The sequence below is a fragment of the Petaurus breviceps genome, unplaced genomic scaffold, assembly GCF_028583685.1.
Source record: "Petaurus breviceps papuanus isolate PSGF00001 unplaced genomic scaffold, PetGlider_PUasm1.0 208, whole genome shotgun sequence".
Classification (NCBI taxonomy): Eukaryota; Metazoa; Chordata; class Mammalia; order Diprotodontia; family Petauridae; genus Petaurus; species Petaurus breviceps.
The window spans coordinates 8,314,745-8,339,117 of NW_027185852.1; the positions used below are offsets into that span (position 1 = coordinate 8,314,745).

At 45.7% G+C, this 24,373-nt stretch overlaps 1 protein-coding gene across 1 annotated transcript in view; it reads right to left on the bottom strand.

Annotated features, from left to right (window-relative positions):
- Nucleotides 1-24,373, bottom strand: part of LOC138165252 (interleukin-12 receptor subunit beta-2-like) — a 67,762-nt gene that overhangs the window by 23,260 nt on the left and 20,129 nt on the right. The window contains exons 7-9 of the mRNA XM_069093384.1: nt 20,689-20,768; nt 8,186-8,414; nt 1,835-2,026 (exon numbers count right to left, since the gene is read on the bottom strand). Coding sequence (XP_068949485.1) covers nt 1,835-2,026; nt 8,186-8,414; nt 20,689-20,768 — 501 coding nt within the window. The remainder of the gene's footprint in view (nt 1-1,834; nt 2,027-8,185; nt 8,415-20,688; nt 20,769-24,373) is intronic.

Genomic DNA, 24,373 nt, shown 5'->3' on the forward strand with positions numbered 1-24,373 from the left:
TTCAAGCCTCCAGTGACAATATGCCACAGATAGTTGATGCTGGTCATGTCTCTCTTCCCCTGGCCTCCAAGTTGCCCACTACTTTATCTTATTCTTCTGAGATCATGGTGATCCATGAGCCGTGGATCCCTGGAAGCATGTTTTTGATATCTAGGGGAAGTCTGGCCTTGTGAGAAGGCAGCTTGTGTAGTGAAGAGGGGTCTGAAACAGAGGTATCAGACTCAGACTTCCAGTCCCTCTGAACCAGATTAAAATGCAATTGGGAAATGTTCAACAAAATTAATAAAAATACCACACAACACAGATAATGTGAATTTGTGGTTTTCTGAATCAATTTGCCAGCCTGCAGGGATCCCTTTCTATTTGAGTTTAATACCACTGGTCTGAAAGACTCGTCAGACATTTAGTAGCTGTGCAATATGGCACAATTTAGCCTCAGTCTCCTCATCTGTAAAATAGGGGCATTTGTGCCTGATGATCTCTGAGGGCCTTTCCAGCCCTGAATCCCTGACCTTATGATCCTGTGATTTCATCTGTGTAAGGTCCTCTGGGTGTGGAGACCGCCATATGCAGAGAAATAACGTGTCTGCTTGTGGTCACAGTGGCCCCAGGCAATCCTCTAAGACTCCAGTGGCGACAATACTAGCTAACATTTGCATGATTCCTTTAAGTTTTCAAGGTGCTTTACCGATATTATCTCCCTGCAAGGGAGACACTGTCATCCCCACTTCACATATGAAGAGACTGACGTCCAGAGAGTAGCTTTCCACAGCTAGTGTCTCAGGCAGGATTTGAACTCAGGTGCAGCACTTTGCTGCTTAATTGTCCCTCTTAAGAGCTTTCTGGATCTTTTTGGCTTGGACCCGTAATGTCATTTCATTAGTGTAATGAGAGAACTCCTTCTGCCAATGCTGAGTAGCACTCACTCGGGACCTCAGAGTCTTGGAGAGATGCCTGGAAGAAGGTCGGTGTGGGAAAAAGAAAAAAATACAGGAGTCATCATTTTCTCTAGAAAGCATCTCTCAATTACCGAAAGCGACAGGCTTTCTCCAAAGGGCATCCTTCTTCCTTCTTCCCGCTCGATCCTGGGCTCCATCATCAGGGTCTGGCCAAAAGACGTGTGCGATCAGACAGCTCTGTCGCGGGCTGGACAGGGCATGCTTGTCTGTTCTTCCCATGGGGGTGGACGGGCTGAACTCTTCTGAGGGGCTTCGGGTCTCCCTTACAAACAACGTTCCGGAGCTTGGCACAAGCGAGACGGAATTTGCAGACAGGTGCCTGGGGGACCTGACCTTGTGTTGGAATTTCCATTTGGACTCTATAGGGTTGTTGCTTATTTGTTTCAATTATGTCTGACTCTACGAGTCCCCACGGACCAGCACACCCCAGTGCTGTCTGTGGGGTTTTCTTGGCAGAGACACTGGAGACGTTTGCTGTTTCCTTCTCCAGCTCACTTTACAGATGCGGAGCCTGAGGCAAGCAGGGTGAAGTGACTTGCCCAGGGTCACACAGCTAGGAAGTGTCTGAGGCCAGATTTGAACTCAGGAAGAGAAGAAGAATCTTCCTGCCTCCAGGCCTGACATTCTATCCCCTGAGCCATCTAGCTGCCCACCTATACTCTATTATAATCATTTTGTATGTAGAGAATATGATATATATAACACATATGTCTATACACATACATGTGTCACATTACCTGTGTACATGCATGTATATATATGTATATACACACACACATATTCAGCATAATCTCCATCCAGTCAGCACAGCTCCCATAACTTGTACCCAGGGCAGTACGACTGGACATTGTAGAGGGCGCTGACAGGTTCCTCACCTGCTATCACAGTTGACGTGTTGACAGAGGGCAACCGGTGCCAGTTGACAGGGGAGGACGTGCTGCTGCCTGTGCCCAGTTCCCTCCATTCCACCAAATATTCCTTAACCGAGGTGGTGGCTTCACCGGGAGGCTCCCAGGTCACTCTGATGCCGTCTGATCCCTGAGGTTTAGCCAAGACGTTTTGAGGAACTTTTTAAAGGAAAAAAAAAAACACAGAGAGACTGAGGCGATTGGTAAGAGACACTTATTCCAGCCAAGCCAGCTGAGAATGTCGAGTCAGAATCCCAGACTCTCTGAGGCAGAAGGGCCCTTGGAGGTGGCCTTCTAACAGGGGTGAAGTTTGGATTCAAAGGACACCACTTGAGGACTCAGGAGGCCCCATGTGGCCTCCAGGCTGCAGGTTCCCCACCTCTGGTTTAGACTAACTATACCTGATGAGGAATTCCTGCCATTCCATCCCTCCAGGTGGCATCCAGCCCCTGCTTGAAGACTTCCAAGGAGGGAGAGCCCCCTCCTCCTGAGACCACCTGTGCCACACTGGGACACCTAAGTCCTAATGAGGAAGCGTTTCTTGACACAGATCCTAAATCTGCTGTTTTGCCACTATGGCTACTGACCCAGAAGAAATCCTGGCTCTTACCCATGTCCCCAAGGCCTCCAACATTGCTGACCACTCTCCCCTCTCCTCCATCACCTCTCAGTCCTCACATTTTCCAGCTCCTTCTTCCCTGGGCCTCTTGACGAAGGCTCTTCTGAGCCCTTTGCAGCATGGAGCCCACCCACAGTACACTCTTAGATTCCACTGCAACCTCTGGCAGAAACACACCCCGACCCCCGAGACCCCAGTCTCTCCTCTCTTCTAAAAAGGAGGCTTTTGCTTTTCCAGCAGCTCCAACGCCCTCCCAAGGACCCATTCCTCATAATCCTCGGTTTCCTTCATGTCTCCGCCAGCCTTTCCCATCCCCCACGGCACTCATCCTTCCCCTCTGAGATAATCCCCTTGTAGCCTGGTTGGTCTGTACACAGATGTTTGTGTCGTCTCCCCAGTGATGCTGTGAGCTGCCCGAGAGCTGAGACTGCCCTGACTTTCTTGGTATCCCCGGTCCTTAGCACAGTGCCTGGCACACAGTAGGGGCTTAATACATGTTTATTGACTAAGAAGAAAAAAGACTGTTCAGCAAAACCAGCCAACACACTGAGACATGATGGTGCAGACCTGCAGTCCCCCATCTCTGCACAGAAAGTGGGGAGGTTGTGGCAGCAAGCACCCCAGCATCCCCAGGGTCGCTGCCACCACAGGTTCTTAGATCTGCTTTGTTAAAGGAAAGCAACTCAAAATGGGTTAACAAGCTTACTTTAATCAGTCAAAATGTATCCTTTACCTAGTTCAGGGGAAAAAGGTCAGCACCCCGAACTTCAGAATACACAGACAGAATTATCAAGACAGAGAAACAGATCAAGTAGACAGTTTTCCAAACTGTCCAGCCATTATATCCATACCATCTGGGTTTTTCAAAGCCGGGGGTCTCTGGACAACGGCTTCCCAGAGTTTCATCAAATCAAATCACAGAACACTTCTCAAAGTGAGCTCCAAAACAAAGCCTCAAATCAGGGTTTATATAGCCTTGTCCTGGCTCAGAGAATGTAACAACCTTATTGACTCACTGACCAATCAAAAAGTATCTACTGAAAAACAAGCCTCCCACCCCAGGCTCCAGGTGCACTTTAGCCTAGGGGCAGGGAAGATCTTTAAATTTACATTCCCATTACAGAGATGGCCCCTCAGCTCCCAGCACCTTCTCAGGGGCCAAGCCCGACCATAATAACCTCACAGCATTGTTTCCATCTTCCCATCGTGACTCCATTTACAAGGCTGCAGTCAGGGTGTATATGGTTTTTCAAGACTCTGATTCTCTTTGAATCTGTTCATGAAAGATGGCACGGTGTAGTGAGAAGAATGCTAGACTCGGAGTTATAGGATCTAGGTTCAAATGCTGCCTCCCCTGGTAGCTTTGTGACTTGACTTCTCTGTGCCTAAGTTTCCTCATCTGTAAAATGAGGGGGTTGGAACTGATGGCCCCCAAGTTCCTGAAGCTCTGGATCTATGAGCCGCAGAGTGAACAGTGATGATGACTGGGATGGATGGGAAAGCGTCTGTGAGCAGCTTTTAGGTTGTCATCCTTTTCTGGAGGGCCTGTGCCTTGCTGCCTGTGGGCATCATTTCCAGCTTGGAGACCTCAACATGCCAAGATCAGGTTCCCTCTTGATCCTCCAGAGGACTAGAAGGAGGATGATGCACCGTTCCATAGAGGCACAAACTGAGGTCCAGACTTGCCCAAAGTCAGATGGGTGGTAGGTGTCAGAAGTGAGATTCGAACCCAGGTCCTGAGCCACCCAATTCTAACTTTCCATGGTGCCTCCTCCCAGTCTTGGTCTTTCCTCGACCTCACCCATCACATGCCCCTTTCTCATGGGCTCTGCCAACCCTCCAGAACATTCCCATGATTTCACTCCAGACTTCTGGCTCCCTCCCCATGTCCCATAACTTCTGTCCACAGAGGCCACATGTGGGCATCTCTTGCCAGGCTCTATTTTTATATTTTTTTTGCTCTCAAGGTTTTTTGTTTTTTTGCTTTGATTTAATTTTTCTTTTTTAATCTCTTTCTAGAACCCATCTTTCTACTTAGGACCTTTCTCTTTCCAGCACCTGTGCATTCTCCCTTCCCCCATTCAGTTAGTCTCCATGTCTTTCTAAGTCTGAGGCCTGGGTTCAAATCCTGGCTCTGCCGCTTTTCCGGCAAGTTAGTTAACATCTCAGGGCCTCAGTTTCCCCAAGTGTAAAGGAGAGGCCATAATGCTTTCCCAGCTTAGTTTATATGCATTGTAAACCTCACTGTGCTGTGGAAGTTAAGCCATGATGGGCATCATCTACCTCGGGGACACTGGGGGGGCCTGGGATAGTGAACAAGCCACAGATTCAAGTTAGAATCCTACCTCAGGCATTTCTGGTTGTGTGCCTGAATGAGTCCCTTAGCCTTGGCCTCAGTTTCCTCATGTTCGAAGTGGGAACAGTGATGGCCCCCACCTCACAGGGGGGTTGTGAGGCTCAGATCTATAGTCTGAGGTTTTAGGAATGTTGGCTGTTACTGATTTATCTGGGAGCACAGGACCCCTGGAGTCTGTGTCCCGGCCCCCCAGGTCTTCTTAAGTCTCAGCTGCTTTTCCGCCTTCTACGGGAAGCTGTCCTCAGCCCCCTTTCACCCCATCTTTGCCATTTGTCTGAAATATCACCTGTTTTGTACACATTTGTTTGCCTCTCATCTCCTCTGTTAGATTGTAAGCTCCTTGAGGGCAAGGGTAAGCTCTTGCCTTTTTTTGCATCCTCCAATGTTTAGGACAGAGCCTGGCACATAGCAGACACTTAATGTTCACTGACTGAATGGACCTTGGGGGGCCTCCTATGGCCGACTGAAAGGCCTTCACCTGGAATTCAGAATCCAGACTAGCTGACTCTTCAGTCTTATCTCAATTTACATCAAGCACACAGCAAGCGCTTGATAAATGCTCCCTTCCTCTATGGAGACGTGACCTGGGCACCCCACATTTGGGAAATCCCTTTCACTAATACAGGCTAGCACCTCATCTGCAATCTAGAAAGTGCCCAAAGGCTTCAAGGTGCAGGGTCTTGCAGGGCCCCCTAGCCAGGCGTGTGGCCAAACCGGGGCTTGAGCAGAGATTTTCCTAAGTCAGAGGCTGCCTAGATGGCATTCATGATGCTGTGCTGCTCTAGCCAAGCTGACAGACCATTCCTAGGCTCCCAAGACCCATGGCACCGGACATCGTGTGCAGCTCCAAGCCGGACTGTGCCTCTCCCCCATCATCCTGCACCGAGACCCTCCCTGAGCTCACTCTGCTTCCTCCTAGGCACTCGGGCTGGACTGGGTGCTAGGTCATGTCTACACACATCAAACCGTCCTAGGGTCACAGACTCATAACAGATAGGGGCCCTAAAAGGGTCCAGTCTAGAAGAAAGTGGGCCCCACAGTTTGGGATGGGACTCAGACCCCCTGGGGCCAGCCAGGATTCTGAACATGTGACTGGCTCCATGGACCAGGCACGGGGCTGGGGGCCAGAAAACTTGGGTTCCAATCCCACCTCTCACTCTCTACCCATAAGGCCTCTCACTCTCAAAGCCTCTGTTTTCTCATCCATAAGAAGAGGGCTTCTTCTAGTACCTGTTTCCCTGAGGGCAGGATTTCTCTTTCTTTTCCTTCCTTCCTGCCATCCTTTGAATCCTAAGCACGTGAGACAATACTGGGCATGGAGAAAATGCTTACACATGTTTCCTCACTGACTGATTCCAGTTCCAAATTTGTCATGCTTTGGTTCTTATCTCCTCCATTAGATTATAAGTTTCTTGAGAAGAGAGATCATGTATTATATACATATGTAATATATTGATAATTATATATAAAATGCCATGATATATTATAATATATCAGATATATGTCTATTATAGAATATATTATACATATTATATCTATTACATAATATATTGTGATATATACATCATATCTACATATCTCTTATAGAATATATTGTACATAGTATATCTATTATATAATATGTTGTGATATGTTATATACATAATATCTACATATCTCTTATAGAATATATTGTACATAGTATATCTATTATATAATATGTTGTGATATATTATATACATCATATCTGTATATCTCTTATAGAATATATTGTACATAGTATATCTATTATATAATGTATTGCGATATATTATATACATCATATCTACATATCTCTTATAGAATATGTTGTACATAGTATATCTATTATATAATATATTTTCATATATTATATACATCATATCTACATATCTCTTATAGAATATGTTGTACATAGTATATCTATTATATAATATGTTGATAAGTATATATAATATATTGTGATACATTATAGTGTATTATACACATATCTATTATAGAATACATTATAGGATTATATAATATATTGATAATTATATGTAACATTGTGACACATTATAATGTATTATACACATTATATCTCTGAATCTTTTCTAGAATACATGACACATTATATCTATTATATAATATAAACATATGCCATTTTCATATAGTATATTTTACAGCTTATATAGCTTACTTTTTACTATAAAGCGATGTATGTGTGTGTGTACACCTGTATACCTTATTACACAAAGGAGATGGTTAATTAATGTTTGAGTGAATGAACAGGAAGCTTTCATTAAGTGTTTGTTTACTCCCAAACTCCAACCAGAGGCCGGTACCAGCTGTCTCTGCCCTGTTCCCACGTCCATCTGAGTGCCCTTAATTACCACCACCACCCCTCTGCCCAGTCCCACAAACCGGGCTTTCACTTTTGACTCCCCAGCCAGGCCATCAACCCCACCTGCCCTCTCCCTGCATGGAGGCACATCGTTTTCCTCCTCTGAAACTCTACGTACACCCTGCCTTCTCCCTGGAATGTTTCCAGGCTTGTTCTCAGCTTCAGCCACCAGCCCCAGCCCACCAATCCCCCACACATTCACAGACTATAGCCAAGCCTTCTTGGTTATAAGAGCCCCGGTCCTCATTCCAGCTCTTCCATTGACTAGCCCTGTGACCTTCAGCAGACCATAGCCTTCTCTTCAGGAAACTGCACCTATTGTTCTGCTTCTACTTACATCTGTGTTCCCATAGATTCAGCTTCATAAACTCCTCTGTCATTGAAGTGAACGAAGCGTGAGCTTGGAGTCAGAAAGACCTGAGTTCAAATCCTGCCTCAGACACTTACTAGTTGTGTGACCTTGGTCAAGCCACTTAATTGCTGTCTGCCTCAGTTTCCTCATCTGTAAAATGGGGGTAATAATAGTACCTAGCAATTCCCAGGATTGTTGTGAAGAGCTAACATCTGTAAAATGCTTTGCAAATCTTACAGCCCTAGATAAATGTTAGCTATTTTGTATAGATGTATACATACGGATATTACGCTTAAAAAGATGTTGTCTATACTTATATAATGGGACATAATCCTATATATCCAGGTATTCCTGGGCTTGATGCCACATTCCGGCCGCTCCAAGACACTGCTTCATCCCAGTCTAACGGTTTGTTATCCCAGTGGTGCATCCCAATGGACCTGGATTATCTTTTTATTTGAGAGAGGACTGCATTTGAATAGAATGGGCTGTGATGGGGTTTGAGTCCAGGGGCAGGGAGGGTTCCACAGCACAATGACCAGGGAGTGAGCTGCTGGCTTTCCTGGGTGCGAACACCCTGCAAGTGAAAGGCAGCCAAAGGTTTGTCCTACCTTTTCGGGGCTGACGGGGGATGAAGATCCAAATGGGAGAGGTGCTTCCTTCTGAGTTAACTGCAGAAACAGCCACGGCATAGTCCTTCTGGGGCACAACCACAGCAAAGTGAGTGTGCTCGGTAAAGTCCTTCAGGGTAGGGGACACGGCCGAGCTGTCCCCGGTCCCCTCCCGGACAGTCACCTGGTACCCGAGGATGTTTCCCCTTGCTTCTGACACACTCATATTCTACAACAAAACAAACCAAATTCCTATTTACTCTTGGGCAGGAATAATCCCAAAGCATTTATTAAGCACCCATTCACAGGCCCCCAAGACTATACTGAAAACAGTCCCCACTTTTAAGGAGCTTATATTTAGCAAGAGGAAGGAACGACACAACACAGAAACAACAAATGAGATTTCCTTTCATGGGGAAAGACATTCTCAGCCCAGCAGCTAGGCAGACTGGGAGCTGTGGTTTGCTCAACAATATTGGCCGCCATATTTGGATGGATCTATGATCTCACCAGTGGAGGTATTTCATGTACCAGGACAGATTAGAGCCCACCCACAGCTTTTCATCCCAGGCAGTTCTCTCCCCAAATATCCCTAGAGGTTATACTCAACATGACAGAGGCCCTTCACTGAGTCTGTTGTCATTTTATGGGTCTCGGGGTTACATGCCAGTTGTCTACATTCTGCCCCTCACTCTTGATGAATTAAAGAAACTTCACCCTCAGCCCAATATAACCTGCTTTCCTCCATCCTAGTCCTTGGCTTGAGGATATGAGACATCCTGTTGGGTATCCCAGTCTCTTTCCTGAAGGTTTCTAAGTAATAGGTTATCTAGGAGGGAAAGACATCTACCCCCTAAGGAGCCCCTTCTCCCCTCCCAGTTGTATCTAGCAGAAGACAGACATCCCTCCTCCACCCTATCACACTTTCTTATAAAATTCCTCAGAGCCAGGAGCATCAAATGGTTAGATTTTCAGTGCTACCTGTTAATGTGGCTGCTTACACCTCTTCTTTCCCCATCCAATTCCCACAATCTCCTTCTTGGGTACCTGCTGTTTACCTCCAGCCCCCAACAACACCCTGACACATCACTTGTCACTACCAGCCTTGGTCTAACATTAGACATCATGTTATAGAACACAAGAGGGCTAGCCTTGGCATCAGGAAGACCTAGATTAGAATCTCCACTACCACCACCACCCCTAACAAACTGTGTGACACCAGGCAAGACAGCAAACCTTTCTGGGTCAAACATGTCTTTCTAAGGTTTTAGGTTTTATTCATTTTTAGATCCTTGATGCACTGAGATACTGCAAGGTTCAAATGAGGTTACAAATAGAAATACAAAGTGTTTTGCAAACCTTCACATTTATAGACACTTTTCAATGTGCTTCATACAGATTTTCTGATTCAATCTTCATAACAACCCTATGAGGTAGATTCTCTTAGTATCCCTATTTTATGGATAACAAAACTGAGGCACAGCGTGAGACTTGCTTGGGGTCACACAGCTGGTATCTGAGACAAGATTCAAATTCCATTCATTAGAAATGTCAGCGACCAGTATATCATTATTTTAAAAGAAGAATGTGGTTGTTTGGTCTGTATTGGGAGAATTAAAGAAAGTGCTAGCCATTTGAACGGATTGAGGCTGGAGGAAAGCCAGTGAGTACTCTGGACACTCCTATGCAGCTGCTTTCCATCCTCTCCTCATTGATGCTTTCGTGGTAACTCCTTGAGCTGGGGCTGCTGAGGCTCCCTGCCCCTGGCACCCCCCCCCCCCCCCCCGGCCCCCCTCCCCCCCCCCCCCCCCCCCCCCCCAGCTACAGTCCTCGAGTAAGACATCCACCAACAGTTACAGCAAAACCTTCTTTCTCTGGCATAAAGGGACATTACTTACCAAACCTAAAAGGAAAAGAAAGTCTAAGCAGACATACATCATCTAAGGTGAATGCAAGATCTCATATTTGTATTTGAATGCCCGGCATCAGACATACGATTGGTTGTTATCCTTCATGTTCAAAGAGGACTGAAATGGTGCGACCACTTCGGGGTCTGCAGCGTGACCAGCTGTGGCCGAGCCGACCAAAGTGAGCTCGGAAAGCCTCTGCCCCAGGTCACGTACAAATAGTCCATGTGAACATTCGGAGTGCAGAGGGCACTAAATTTGCACATCTCCTGCCTGAGTCCAGCGCCTCACACACAGTAGGCATTTAATGAATGCTCGCTGCCTAAACAATCTCCATTCTCTTAAGCCAAGACCCTCAACGGAAGCAACTTAACCCAAAAGCAATCGGGAATTGCTGAAGAGCAAAGCTATGGGGCAGCCCAGATTCTCACCAACATTTCCAACGACTGCTGGGTAGCCTTGGGACAGTCAATGGCCTGATAGGAGAGCACACTGACCTCACAGGTCAATGAAGTTTCCCAGTGGTGGTGATGAACTGGAGCCCTGGTGCTTGCAAAATTACTTTCATAACCCTCCCTTTGAGTAGAATTTCAGAGGGAAAGGTGGGAGGAGACAGGCAGTGATCAATAGTGTTGAACCCTTGTAAAAGTCAAGTTCAAGTGCTGGGATGAAGGTTATTATCTTGAATGCAATCTACCCCTGCCCAAGTTGGAAGACAGGCCAAGCTTGCCCTACAGGATTCATGAAGCCAAGGCCTGTCACGTGCCAGGAGGACAGGTGTGGAGTTGGCTGGGGACTTACCCATTGCTCTCAGCGGCAGCACTAATTAGTTTGGTTTAAAAAAAAAAAGACATCCGAAAGCAGAGGAGTGTGTCAAATTCATTTCCTTCCATGCTTCTGGCACGGAGGTGAGGGAAAGAGTGAGTGCCTTGTTGCAGGAGCCCAGCTGGCCTTCACTGAGCCAGGGAGGAAGAAACCTAGAATAGCAAACAGAGCCAGGAAAGACCCTCCTGCCCTTGGATGCTCACATGGAAACTTCCATTCGAGGATCCACCTGAATCAGGCCAGAGATCCCCTCGCTGGGGATTGTTAGTCTGGATCTGAGAAGCCTGGGGACAGAGGAGGGAAGAAATCTCCCCACACCTGAAAAGCTGTCCTGGGGAAAAGGGATTTTTATTGTTCAGTCGTGTCTGACTCTTCACAATCCTCTTTGAGGTTTTCTTGGCAGAGATACTGGAGTGGTTTGCTATGGAGCTGGATTTATTAGCTCATTTTACAGTTGAGGAAACTGAGGCAAATGGGGGTTAAATGACTTGCCCAGGGTCACCCAGCTACTGCCTGAGGCCACATTTTAACTGAGTTCTTCCTGACTGCAGGGGCAAAGCGAGGAACGAGGAACTGTGACATTTTCATTTGGGCTAGATGTTGTGGAAAATTCCCTCACCACTGGAGCCATCCAAAAAGCACCCTGGCCTGGCTCAGGAGATGGGGGCTCCCCTCCCTGGGGGTCTTTAGGCAGAGGCCGGATGGTGGAAAATTTTTCTGGCTTTAGACCAAGGATGTTAGACTCTGAATGCCAGCCTGCTTCAGTGTAAAATGAAGGGGGGAAGGGGCCTAGGCAGGTTCTCTCCAGCTCCACCTATGATCCCTGCTTCTCAGAAGGGACTTGCCTTCAAGTACAGTGGAGTCAATATGGTCCCAAGAGCCATCCACCTCTGAGATTCTGGGATTTCTGACTTGAAACAGGCATCAGCTATGGAGCCCTGAACCCAGAATCCCTTTCTCTCAAGATGCAGGGACCTGAGTTAATCATAGTAACTCACGTTTATAAAGCACTTGATAGTTGACTGAAGTTTGCACTAATAATAATAGGGCCTTTCCATCTGTCCTGTAGCGGAGGTCTTCACCAATCTGAGTTCCTTGGGAATAGGGCCAGTTTCACTTTTCTATTTGTATCTCTGGCAGTTGGCACTTACATACTTCGTGAATGTTGTTTTCCCCTTTTCAGCCCCCCATCCTTTCATCATCTGTCCATCATGAGTAAACGACTCATGTCGTTTGTCGGTGTGGCTCCGGGTCACACGGCTAATCAGTGGTAGGTCACACTAAAAGATAGGGACCCAGCTGGGATTCAGAACTTCTCACTTGCATGTTCTGTAGCTTAGACCAGACTTAGTATGAAGTTAAACTATTGCCACGGTTGACTGGTCCTTGGACCATAGGATTCAGTCACAATGGATCTCAGAGGCCACCCAGTCCAATCCCCTCCTTTTGTAGTTGAAAAAATTAAAGTTCAAAGAAAAGTCACACAGTTAGGAAGTAGCAGACTGGGAATTGGACTCCAGGTTCCGTGCCCATTCCCCTATGTCACAGGTACTGGTATTAATTCATTTTCCCCTTGTAACAGTCTTAGCAGACAGGGCACAACCTTCAGAGTGTTCCAGCAAATCAGAAACAGGTCTGCGCCCCATCTTGATCCTGGAGTCCAAAGATCTGGGTTTGAGTTCTAGCTCTATTATATACTAATGGCCCAACAGGGCATGTTCTAAGTTCTCTAAACCTCATCTTTCTCATGTGTTAAATGGAGATTATAAGACTTACTCTCCTTATCTCCCAGGGCTGCTGGGATATGGGCACTTTAAAGCCTTCCAACAGTTATACAAATAGCAGTTATCAGCATCATCATTCTGGACAACCCCTCCCCCCCAAGAACAAATTCCCACCCATTATGGAATCCAACTAACCCACATTCGACCACTCATTCTATTTAGAAGAAAGGTCATGCTTGGTTTCAATGCTCCCTCTAGTGGATGCAAAAAAAAGGACCCAGGTGATCTGCTAGGAGTTTTGCTTGGCACACTCAGTGTTGTGCCTGATATCCAGGTAATGGTTGCACCTTCGGGATAAAAGGGGAGGGGAGGGGAGGGGAGAGAGGGAAAGAGAGAGGGGGAAGGGAGGGAGAGAGGGGGGAAGGGAGGAAAAGGGGGAGGGGGAGAAGATGCTCAGATTGGTCAGAAAATTCCTTAGGTTGAAAAAAAAACTGCATAGAATTGAAAGCATGAAAGAAACAACTGTTACTCCATGAGCTTGTTACACTTTCAAGGCTCTGAGGCGTTCACTAATGAGTTTTCTTCTCGGTTTTCCTAATACCTCACAGTGGACACAAAGGGGAGCAGGGTTGGCTGCCTGGTTTCTTCTGATCTTTCCAGGCAGCAGAGGGTAAGAGATGCCTGAAACAAGCTTGTAGCCAGGATTCTCTGAAACATACCACGGAACATGTACATGTGCATGTATGTCTGGCTTGCCACTCATGATAGAAAGCCAATTCTTCTATTAAAGGGAAACTCCTATTTCGATTCAGTTCATAAGATCATGAATTCCAGGAAGTTACCTCACATGTTATGCTCTGGTCCCTAAGAGACAGGAGGCTGCTTGGACTCCATTCATCCTGAGAGGGTTCCTGGCACACAGTAGACATGTGTTATCTATAGAGTTACAAAGCAGAGGGAGGCAGGTTGGCTTCCCTGAATCTAAATTACCAGTTTCTTATGCCTGTCACTCTGAGGTTTAAAATAAACTTCCTGGCTTTTAAAAATGGTTATGAGGTTTTCTTGGGGGGAGATCAATACACTAATATTTTGTTTCTGAACCGTTTGCCCCCAAAGAAAAAAATGTAATTACTGGCTGTTAGTTGGAAGAAGCCAGAACCCAATATTATAAAAAGCTGGGGGAATGAAGAAGGCCGAGGTGGGAGGGATAGAAAATAGATCTTTGTTCATCAATTAAAAAAAGGGGGAATTTGAGAACTTGAGGCATGAGTCACAGCTTCACCTGCCAATGTGTTGCTTTCCTGTTCACTCTTGACGTACTGGGTCCTTTCCTTTTCACCTTCATGTGACCATTAACCAATATAGGTTTCTGATGATCTTGGTCTTGTCCTCAGTGACCAGAAAGCTGCCAGATCATTGGTGACCACTGCTTCTCTCCCTCTCCTTCTGGAAACCCGGAGCTGGTAGTAGGAGGTCATCTTCAGAGCCCTTCTTGGAGGGCTGGACTAAATGGACTCAAGGTCCTTGGTCTGTCTTTAACTGTCTAGGAATCCAGAATGAAGAGCCAGCTCATTCATGGCTACAGAAGCCTGGAGTCCAACCTGGACCTGAGGAATCTTCTCTATGATAAACACAACAAATGGTCAGCTAGTCTTGACTGGAAGATCTCCCATAAAAGAATTCAAGCCCTCCACATCCCACATTTGGGTGGCTCTAGAATCTGCCTTTTGGTTCTCCTAAATCCTAGGAAGTCAAATCCTAGCATGTGAAAGTGGGAATGAGAAAGACCTGAGAAGGAATGAACACACACACAGCCTTGGCTCAAGGACCTCTGTGGCAGGGGAACTCACCACTTCTTAGATCTCTTTGCACTTTTAGACAATTTTAATTGTTAGGAAGTTTTTCCTGACATCAAGCCTAAGTTGGCATCTTTCTAGATGACTCCCAGTTCTGCCCTCCAGGGCGAGCATTCATCCTCACCCACAGGGACATAAAACTTTCTATTGCCATTCTTTTTTTTTTTTTTAAAGCAATTGGGGTTAAGTAACTTGCTCAAAGTTACATGGGCAGTTATTTTGTGTGGGTGTTAAGTATCTGAGCCTGGAACTGATCCCAGATCTCCTGACTCTGGGGCCAGCGCTCTTACTCACTGAGCCACCTAGCCACCCCTGCCATTCTTGACCAACTCCCTAGCACAACATTGCCCTAGGAAGAGGACCTGGGTTTGAATAAAAACCACTACACTCCATGAGAACATGCTCAACTGGCACTATGGCTGGCATACAGTCAGTGCTCAATAAATGCTTGTTGCTAGACTACCTCGGACACTGAGCAAATCCTTTCATTGCCTTGGACGCTCAATTAAATCTGCTGTAAAAGAGGAGGTTGGATGACATGGGCTCAGTGATCCAAGGGCACAGCAGATGTGGAGTGACCAGGACCAGGATTCACAGCTTAAGTCTGGGACTTAAGTCAAACTACTTCAGCCCCTAGGAACTCGGCTTCCTTACCTGAAAAGTAAAAAGAGTGGGTCTGGGTGGTCTCTGACATCCATGTCACAACTATGATCCCAAGCTGAACCCCTGTTCTATTGTACAAGCCCTTCGACTCTCTGTGGACAGCTCACATGTCTCCCGGTTAAACAGCCCTAGCTGATTCAGCCCATGTTCCTTCCATGGCGTGGAAGGTCTATCACCATCATGGTTGCTGTTAGCAGTGAGGGGCATTTGGGGAAAGTATCATATCAAAACAATACATATAATTGCATGACAAGTGTTTGGGGGTGTTTCTCCATGAATAGGGCTGGACTGAAGATGAGGCTGACATTCTGCCTGGTCCTGAAGGACAATTCAGAGCAATGGGTAGAACATGTCGAGAAGGGAGATTCCGAGGCTTAAATTTAATCTGCATTATTAACACTTTCTGAAGTCTAGACAATCAGCAAAACAATAAATTACTCTCAGAATTGAGGCATTTGCCCATTTCCGAGGTGCAAATGCTCGCAGTGAAACTTTAACAATGGGTGGAGCTGGTTAGAGCTGATTCTAGCACACTCCTGGGCAGATCTGTGACTTACTGAGCTGTCCAAAAGTACAATACTGTAACAACTTTCTTTTTGGAGGGGGGAAGGTAGGGCAATTGGGGTTAAGTGACTTGCCCAAGGTCACTCCGCTGGTTTTGTGTTAAGTGCCTGAGGCCGCATTTGTACTCAGGTCCTGCTGACTCCAGGGCTGGTGCTCTATTCACTGTAACAACTCTTTTAAATGCTTTCTCCACAACCTTTTCAGAGCTTTTAAAATGTTTTTTTTTTTTTTTGGTTGTCATTCTTTTTGCTTTGTTTCTGTCTGGCCTTGTGTTTGCACGTGGGGAGAAACCCCAGGTGTGAACTTTCTCCACACCTAGAAGATCAACAATGAGTCCTTATCTAGCTTTTGAGAATAGCCTGGGGCAGGTATTCTGTATAGAAAAGCACAGTGCTGAGCTCTGGGATATGGAGAAAATAAAACCAGGGTCCCAGCCTTCTGGGAGCTCCCATTCCACCGGTGGAGACCAGACAAATAACTGTATATAGCCTAGGACTGGGAAACCAAGGGCCATTTTAGAGAAAATCTCATTTCATTCTATAATGTTCTTGGAGCTTGAAATCCCTTTTGGATTTGACCTTGGCAGGACATTTCCCACCTTATGCCACTGTTTCTGTCCATCTCTCTCCCCCTCCCATCTCCACCTTCCCTCGGCTGCCAATGTGAGTTTCTAGGTGAAAGGGAGCACTCCCCCAGCCTCCATGCAAAGAAGCCCCCTGGGCAGCCATCTCTTCATTTCCCACCCAACTACCTTCCTTTAGACCTTCTTCCACTTTTTACCCTACCCCCTCTCCCTTGTTCATCTTCCCCCCATTTTTCAGCTTCCCTTTATGGATTGTCTTTCTTCCCCCATTGGATTGTAAGCCCCTTGAGGACAAAGACAGCCTTTCTTTTTCATATTTGTATCACCAGGTTTAGCACTATATAGCACATAGTAGGTGTTGCTGATCCAGTATAAGAAAAACAGTATATTTGTGCTGTGACCTCACAGAAATCATATCATTTTCTAATTCATGATGAGTTGCTGTTTGACGTTACTTAATTTTTTTTTTAACACAGTACCAGTTGCGTCTGTTTTCATAGTATACTCTGGGTTGGGTTTTTTGACTCTTTAAAGAAAGAAAGTATTTTTTGATCTAAAAATAGCCACCATCAAAGGAAAGACTAGAGATCTTGAGGAAACTGTGCTTTCAGAGGAGAAACAGAAACTGCCCTTCATCCAAGAAACCTGGAAAAATGAGTTAAGTAACTACCTAGAAATGCCAGTGACTCGGGAGGGATTTTCCCTCCTCTCTCAGCTCCAGGGGCTGCGCTGAGTCATTCTGTGCCCTGTCTTAATGTAAACATCCGACAAAAGTGAAACGGCCCAGTCCGAGTCTTTCCCCAGGCTGAGACCCCCCTCCTGCCCGGCCATGCCTGCTCGCTGGGCTTTAACTGGAAATGCTCAGGGCCCAGGGCTCCAGAGCCCCAGCGACAGTCCCTGAACATCCCTGCCCCAGTGAAGAGAGAGCCCGGCTCTTGACTCCGGCAGGTCTGTGGGCTGGTTCTGTCCAAACTCACTGCCCGTCCAACCGTTCCCACGTCTTCTTCTTTAGATGGCAAGCTCCTTGAGGGCAAAGGCTTGTTTTTCTCTTTATCTCCAGCACTTAGGAGAACAAGTGCTTAAAAATGCTTGCTTGTTGAGTGACTGAGTAGGTTAGACAGAAGGGAAGACTCTGGCCACAGTTGTCGGGCACTCCACTGAAGACCTTCTGCCACCCTAGCACCAAGCTATCAGAACTACGCACTCTAAATCTGGCTAGCCAACCAATTCTAGAACAATCTGGTTCCATTACTGGCTGATCTCCACAAGAATAGTGTGAACAAGGTTATCAAAAGCTTTGCTAAAGTCAGGTAAATCACGTCCACAAGCAGTCTGGTCTCCCCACGTCTTCTCTTCTTTGAGACAACCAGCCCCAGATCCTTCACCCAGTCATCACATGGCACAAGGCCCAGACTCTTCACCACTGCCCGGCTGCCCTCCACAGCCTGCTGTCTGGGGTCAATGCCCTTTAACATTGTGACCACAGCATGACAGCCGGGGAACTGACTGGGCTAGGGCTAGCAAGATAAGCTCACCCTGCCATTCCTGGAAGCTCTGCCTCTCTGAAAGCACCCCAAGATGGCAGCAGCTTTGTTGGCAGAAGCAGGCTGGCCAAGTGGTTGTTTTGTTTTCTTTTTAATCTGGATGAACGAACCTTGGCCTAGCAAGTCAGTCCATAAGCATTTGCTAAGCCCCTACTATGTGCCAAGTGCTACCCTAAGTACCATGGCAGTAGAAGGATGGTTGGCCTGGGAGCCAGGAAAGCCAGAGTTCTAGTCCAACTTCTCAGTGCCCCAGGGAAATTTCTAAGATTATACATCACAAAAAAGGGGCCTGAGGCATTTCCTCCTCCAGGAGTCAGCCTGCAAGGCCAATTGACAGATCTAACCCCTATCCCTATTTTTCCCCCTATCCCTATCTTAAGGAATACAAATGGTTGTGACCATTCCAAGGCCTTGATTACCAATCCACATGCTATTTATAGGAAGTCCCTGATGTAGAGGCTGATGCTTTAGTACCCAACAACTGTTGTGTGTGAGAGACAGGATGGGGAGGAGGAAGAGAAGGAAAGAGAAAAAAAAGGGATGGTAGAGAAGAAGGTGAGAGGAGAGAAAGATAGAGAAGAGGGAAAGAAGAGAAGGAGGAGAGAGGGGGAAGAAAAAAGTGAAAAAGAAAAAATGACAGAGGAGGAGGGGACAGAGGAGTTAGGAAGAAGGGGAAAAGGAGGAAAGGAAACAAGAAAAACAAGACAAAGTGAAGGTGGGGAGGAGAGAGCTTCTTCCCTACCTAGGTCATTTCTGAAAATTGAAGGATGCAGAATATTAGCTGAATTCCTGACTCCAAGGCCTCCTGGGAACAATTCTCTCATCGAGTTCCCCTTCTGACTTTGTGGATCTGTTTTAACATAATTGCTTTTTACCCATTACTGGGGACAGTGATGAGGAAAGGGAAGCGGGTTTTGAGAAACGAGGCAGCAGCATCCTTTTGGAGAGTTCCTCCTGAAGTCCCACTGGGCCCTAGTTCAAGGGGCCTCAAGCTTGGGGTAAAGCTGGGGATCGGGAAAAGTGACCCATCTCCTTCTTACAGTTGAGTGTGGGTGGGAAGAAACATCGATGAGTCTCTTTCCTTTCTTTCCTTCCTCTTTTTCTCTCTCTATACCAATACCCCAGAGTCGTAGGTGGGGAAAGAAGTCATGGTCCAGACTTGACTCTTCCCCTTTATGATAAGGGGACAAGGAGACAGACCAGGAGTGTGGTATGTCATCAGAGACATTTGATGTGTTGGTTGGATTCCTGAGCTGATTTTTTCCCTCTTCCTGTATGTATGTATGTATGTATGTATGTATGTATCTATCTATCTATCTATTTATTTATTTATTTAAAGCAATCGGGGTTAAGTAACTTGCTCAAGGTTACACGGCCAGTTATTTCTGGGTGTGGTGCTAAGTATCTGAGCCTGGATTTGATCCCCAGGTCATTGCTCTTACTTGCTGAGCCACCTGGCTGCCCCTTTCCTCTTCCTTTTAAAAGCTTTGGCAAAAAGGATGACTGGATGAAAAGGGGGAGGTGTAAATTTGGAAATTAAAGTGGGGTTAAGACAAAAGATTGCCAAAAAAGTCAGATTTTTTTAAAAAAAGAAAGCATGCTGGGTGTACGGTAAAGGACAAGGTTACAGAATGGAGAGGACCACAGACTAAGAGCTGAAGTGATCCCAAAGGCCATAGAGGCCAACTCTCATTTTACAGATGAGGGAACTGAGCGCCAGGGAGATGGGACATGCCCAAGGTCACACAGGCAATATACTCAGAAGTGAGCTTTGAAACGAAATCTTCTCACGCTAGGAGAAAGCCACGGTTGGTTTTGGAACCACAGATTGGGTTGGGACTGAGGGAGAGAGATATAGTTGGCAGAGGAGAGAAGGGCGGTGCAAAGAAATTAGGCAATTAGGGTGGGGGAAGGTCTGGCTGAGGTGTGGGATGGGAAGGTAAGTGGAGTGGTTCAGATTAGAGGAAGGGTGTAAGAGTTCTTAGAGACCATGGAGAATAACCCCTTCATTTTATAGAGAAGAAAGCTGAGAAATAGATGAAATGATTTCCCCAGGACCACCAAAGCAGGAAATATCTGAGGAAGGATTTGAACTCGGGTGTTCTGACTCCAAACCCAGCACACTGTCCACATTCCCAGGCATACCTCATGATTGGGCAGAGAGAATAACTGGACTGAGCAACAGGGAGTGCCTGTTGGGGGGGAGGGTAGAGAAGGGTCCTAGCACGCATTGGAGGGAACAATCCTAATTCCTTTCCTTCCTGTTCCCCCAAGTCAAACCCTCATTAGTCAGTAAGACGAGCTGAATGACCCTGCTCTCTGCTGTTACAGCTGCTACCTAGCCCAGGAAAAGGGAAAGTCTGGTCAACACTGGAAATCTTGGGTCTGCAGATCCAGAGCCCCACCTCCACCATTCATCTCTGAAGCCCGAGAGCTCACCTCTTCATCTGTATTATCTGCCCTTGCCCCCAGAACCATAAGAGGATCACAATTCTGGAGCTGGAAGGAATGTCAACTTATTCAACTTCTGCCATTTTATGGGTGGGAAAACCGAGGCCCAGGGAGGTTAAGGGATCTATCACAAAGGAGAAGCGGGTGGAAAGCTGGCCCTGAAGTCAGCTCCAGATCCTACCTCTGACACATCAGCAATTCTCTGAGCCTCAGACAGTGCTCTAAGACTCTCTGTTTGTTATAAGTGGGCTGTGATCTGGGAAGGCCAACCAAAGGATGTTGGAGGAGAGAGAACTTTAGCAGAGTGATTCATCCTTCCAGGAGGCCTCTGCCTCTAAGCTCTCGTGTAACTGTGAAAGACCTGTTGGCTTCCACCGCAATCTCACCTTCCAGAACAGAGAGATATTCTGTAGGCCGCCTTCTAGGTCATCTACTATGTACCACACGTCCAGCATTCCAGCTGGTTCTGTTTGAAAAGAAGAGAAATAAGGTGTTTCATTCGGTCAGGCAGCACTTTTATAGTACTGGAAACAAAGTCATTTTAAATCAATTTATAAAAAAGTGAAAGGTAACAGCCATCGGCTTTGGGAGACTCAACCTGGAGGTGTGTGTGACTGTTTTTATAAAATATTTTGCTAATCACATTTCAACATAATTTGGTTTTCTTTGCAATCTTATGTATTTTACTTTGTACAGTTAAAAACATGATTCTGCAAAGGGACCCAGAGGCCTCAGCAGACACCCAAAGGGTCCATGACGGAAAATAGGTCAGTAGCTCCTGATTTAAAGGCTCTGCTAAGTTAAATGCGTCCCATTTCTAGTCAATTCAATTAAATAAAGCATTAATTAAGGATGTGCTGTGTGTCAGCCACTGTCCTAGAAGTAAGGGGCAGAGATGGTCACATAGTAGAGAAGAAATTTAGAGCTGGAAGGAGCCTTAGATGTCATCAAGCCCAAAGCCATCATTTTACAGATGAGGAAACTGAGGCTCAGTGATATGGTCGAGGTTACACAGTCAGTAAGTGGCACAGCCAGGAATCAAATCTAGATTCTTACACTGAGTTAGACACATATTATCTCCTGCTAGCAGAATGTAAACTCCCTGAGAGCAAGAGGAGGACCTTCCTTCTTCCTTTCCCCTTCCTTCCTTTCATCCTCTCTCTCTCTCTCTCTCTCTCTCTCTCTCTCTCTCTCTCTCTCTCCCTCCCTCCCTTTTCCCTCCCTCTCTCCCTCTCCCTCTCTTTCTCTTCCTTTCCTTTCCTTCCTTTCTTCCTTCCTATATTCCCAGGACTGAGCACAGAGCCTAGCAGAACCCAGGCACTTCATAAATGCTGCATTGACTTACTACTATCTTGGATGGTCAATCAAAGACTGAATTGTCAAACTGTCAAATATTTCTATATCAACGAACTGTGATTTAACTGGCACAGGAATTTCCTTCACCCAACCCCCATATAACTTAGAGTCTTAGAGATTTTTAAGGCTCAAGAGCTTGTCACATGCCCAAGGTCACTCAGTAAGTGTTGGAGATGGGATTCCAAACTGGGTCTTCCTGATTCTAGGTCCTGTGCTCCATTCACCTTCCCATGCTGCCTGTCAAATACTGATTAAAAAAACACCATAAAGCAAATCAACCTTAAACTGATGAAAATCTTATTTCAGAGAAAAAAACTCAAGCAAAACCATAGCATGGTCCTGCTCTACTTGAAGGCAAAAAACAAGCCATCCTAGTGTCAGACAAGGAATTTGAGATGTAGACCAGAAAATTGCATGAATGATATTACATTATCAGAAACTCTCAAACATAGGCCTAATTAGCTGAAATAACATCAATGAGTTGCACAACCCTCAGCAAACGTGTAAAGGCTTTCCTCAGTTCTTAAGTCAAGAAATAGGATTTTGGTAGTTGTTTCTGTAGGGAAATCATCTGTTTAAACGCTTTCTTTTAGAGGTTTTAAAATATGCTGTTTGGTAAGGCGGGGACAGGGGAGGCTTTGAAACAAGGTTTATCCACACACCTCCCCCCCATATATGTACACTACATATATACAGTACGTATCAATCAATAAGCATTTATTAATGCACATTTGAATCTTGCTCTGAGTTGTAACATCCTTTTCATTACTACTAGTATTAGGATTGATAATAACAATTCTTAGGAAGAACACAGTAACAATCCTCCATTAGAATTGTATAATGTCTTGGAGTCTTCACAAAAACTATTACTACCTCACAAAGACCATGTGAGGTAAATGCTGCAGATATTATTCCTCTCCCTTCATTTTGCAAATGGGGAACCCAAGTCTGATAGTGATTAAGTGACTTGTCCAAGGTCACACAGCTTGTAGGATTCAAATTCACTTCTATTTGACTTCAAGTCCAGGACCCAAATCACTATTACCTAGAGTTAAGCAGCTAGTGCCTTTTTCTAAAAATAATTATTAGCACCAGCAAGACATTTTTTGTTTTTGTTTAGTCATGTCCAACTCTGCGTGACCCCATTTGTCGTTTTCTTGGCAAAGATACTAGAGTGTCTTGCTATTTCTTTCTCCAGTTCATTTTGCAGATGAAGAAATGGAGGCAAAGTTAAGTGACTTACCCAGGGTCACACAGCTAGGAAGTGTCTGAGACCAGATTTGGACTCAGGAAGATGAGGCTTCTTGACTCCAAGGTCTGGGCTTTATTCACTGAAGCAAGATTAAAATTCATGTCTTCTGACTTTAAGTCCAATGCTTATTACTGATCTAACATGATCATTCTAGGAGATCTCTCTCCCTCTCTTTTTATTTTTTATTAATTTTTAAATTTATTTTTACTTTTATTTATTTTTTTTTAGATCTGTCTCTCTTTACATGATAAATTGGGCGGGGGCTAGGAAGCAGCAAGAAACAGAAGTAAAAGCCCAGACACCATATATTTATATATTTATTATGGGCTTATTGCATCAGGCACTGGACTATGCTCTAGCCATAAAAAGAAAATGGAAAATAAATAGTCCTCTCCTGAGGCAGCGCCCATTCTAAGGAACAGGGGTCTAGTCCTGGCTCGGACACTTACTAGCAGCATGATCCTGGACAAGTCATTGACCTTCCTGTGACTGTTCCATACATTAATGGGACCCCACTGCCACCTGCCTGCCCCCAGGAGGAGTGCCTTGGTGCTGGGCTGTGCAGCACAAAGGGCTCTCTGACCAAACCACTGCACTCAGGTGAGAATAGAGCCAATTCTTTGGTATTTAGCACCACAAAAGTCATCTAAATTTCTACCTTCTATTTTGATGATTTCAAAAGGAATGAACTACCTGCAATGAATTGGTAGGAGTTGGAGTGAGAGAAGTGAGAGAAGAGCTGCTGTTTCTATCAAGTTGGAAGTTTGTAAAGCACTTCACATTGATGTGTCTCCTGCTGCCCCTGCCCACACCCCCATTAGAATATAGGCTCCTTGAGGGAAAGGACTGTTTTTCAGTTTGTATTGGTATCCTGGGCACTCAGCACAGCACCTGGCACACCAGAAGCGCTTAATACATGTTTCCTGACTTCTCTGTATTCCCAGTACTTAATGCAATGCCTGGCATATACACAATTGGCATTTAATAAATGCTTATTGACTTAACAGTCATGGCAGGAGGATATATTATCCTCACTTGACAGATGATTCAAGTAAGGCTCTTGCCCAGAGTCAAGTAAATCCCAAAAGTAGGGTTCAAACCCAGGTCTTCCTGACCCAAGGAGCTTCAGATCATGAAAAGAGCTAGAAAATGTTAATCCCCCTCCACCTCCAAAAATGGGGAGAAAAAGGGAGTAGAAATCAGATTTCCTAAGACTACAGAATCTCTCATTTAAAAGACAAAGAGAATGGGATGGGGGAAAGGAAGAACATTTCAAAAACAGGGGAAGGGGGATTTCTGTATTGCCTAGGACATTAACTTTAAAATCTATGATCTCATGACATAGGAGATACTATTCCAGGACAGCCAACCGGTAATGAGCCCTTCCAAATACCCAAATTCAAACTCTATTTCTTGCCAGATTTCCCCCTCATTAAAGTTCTTCCAGCAAAGGTTGGGTGACC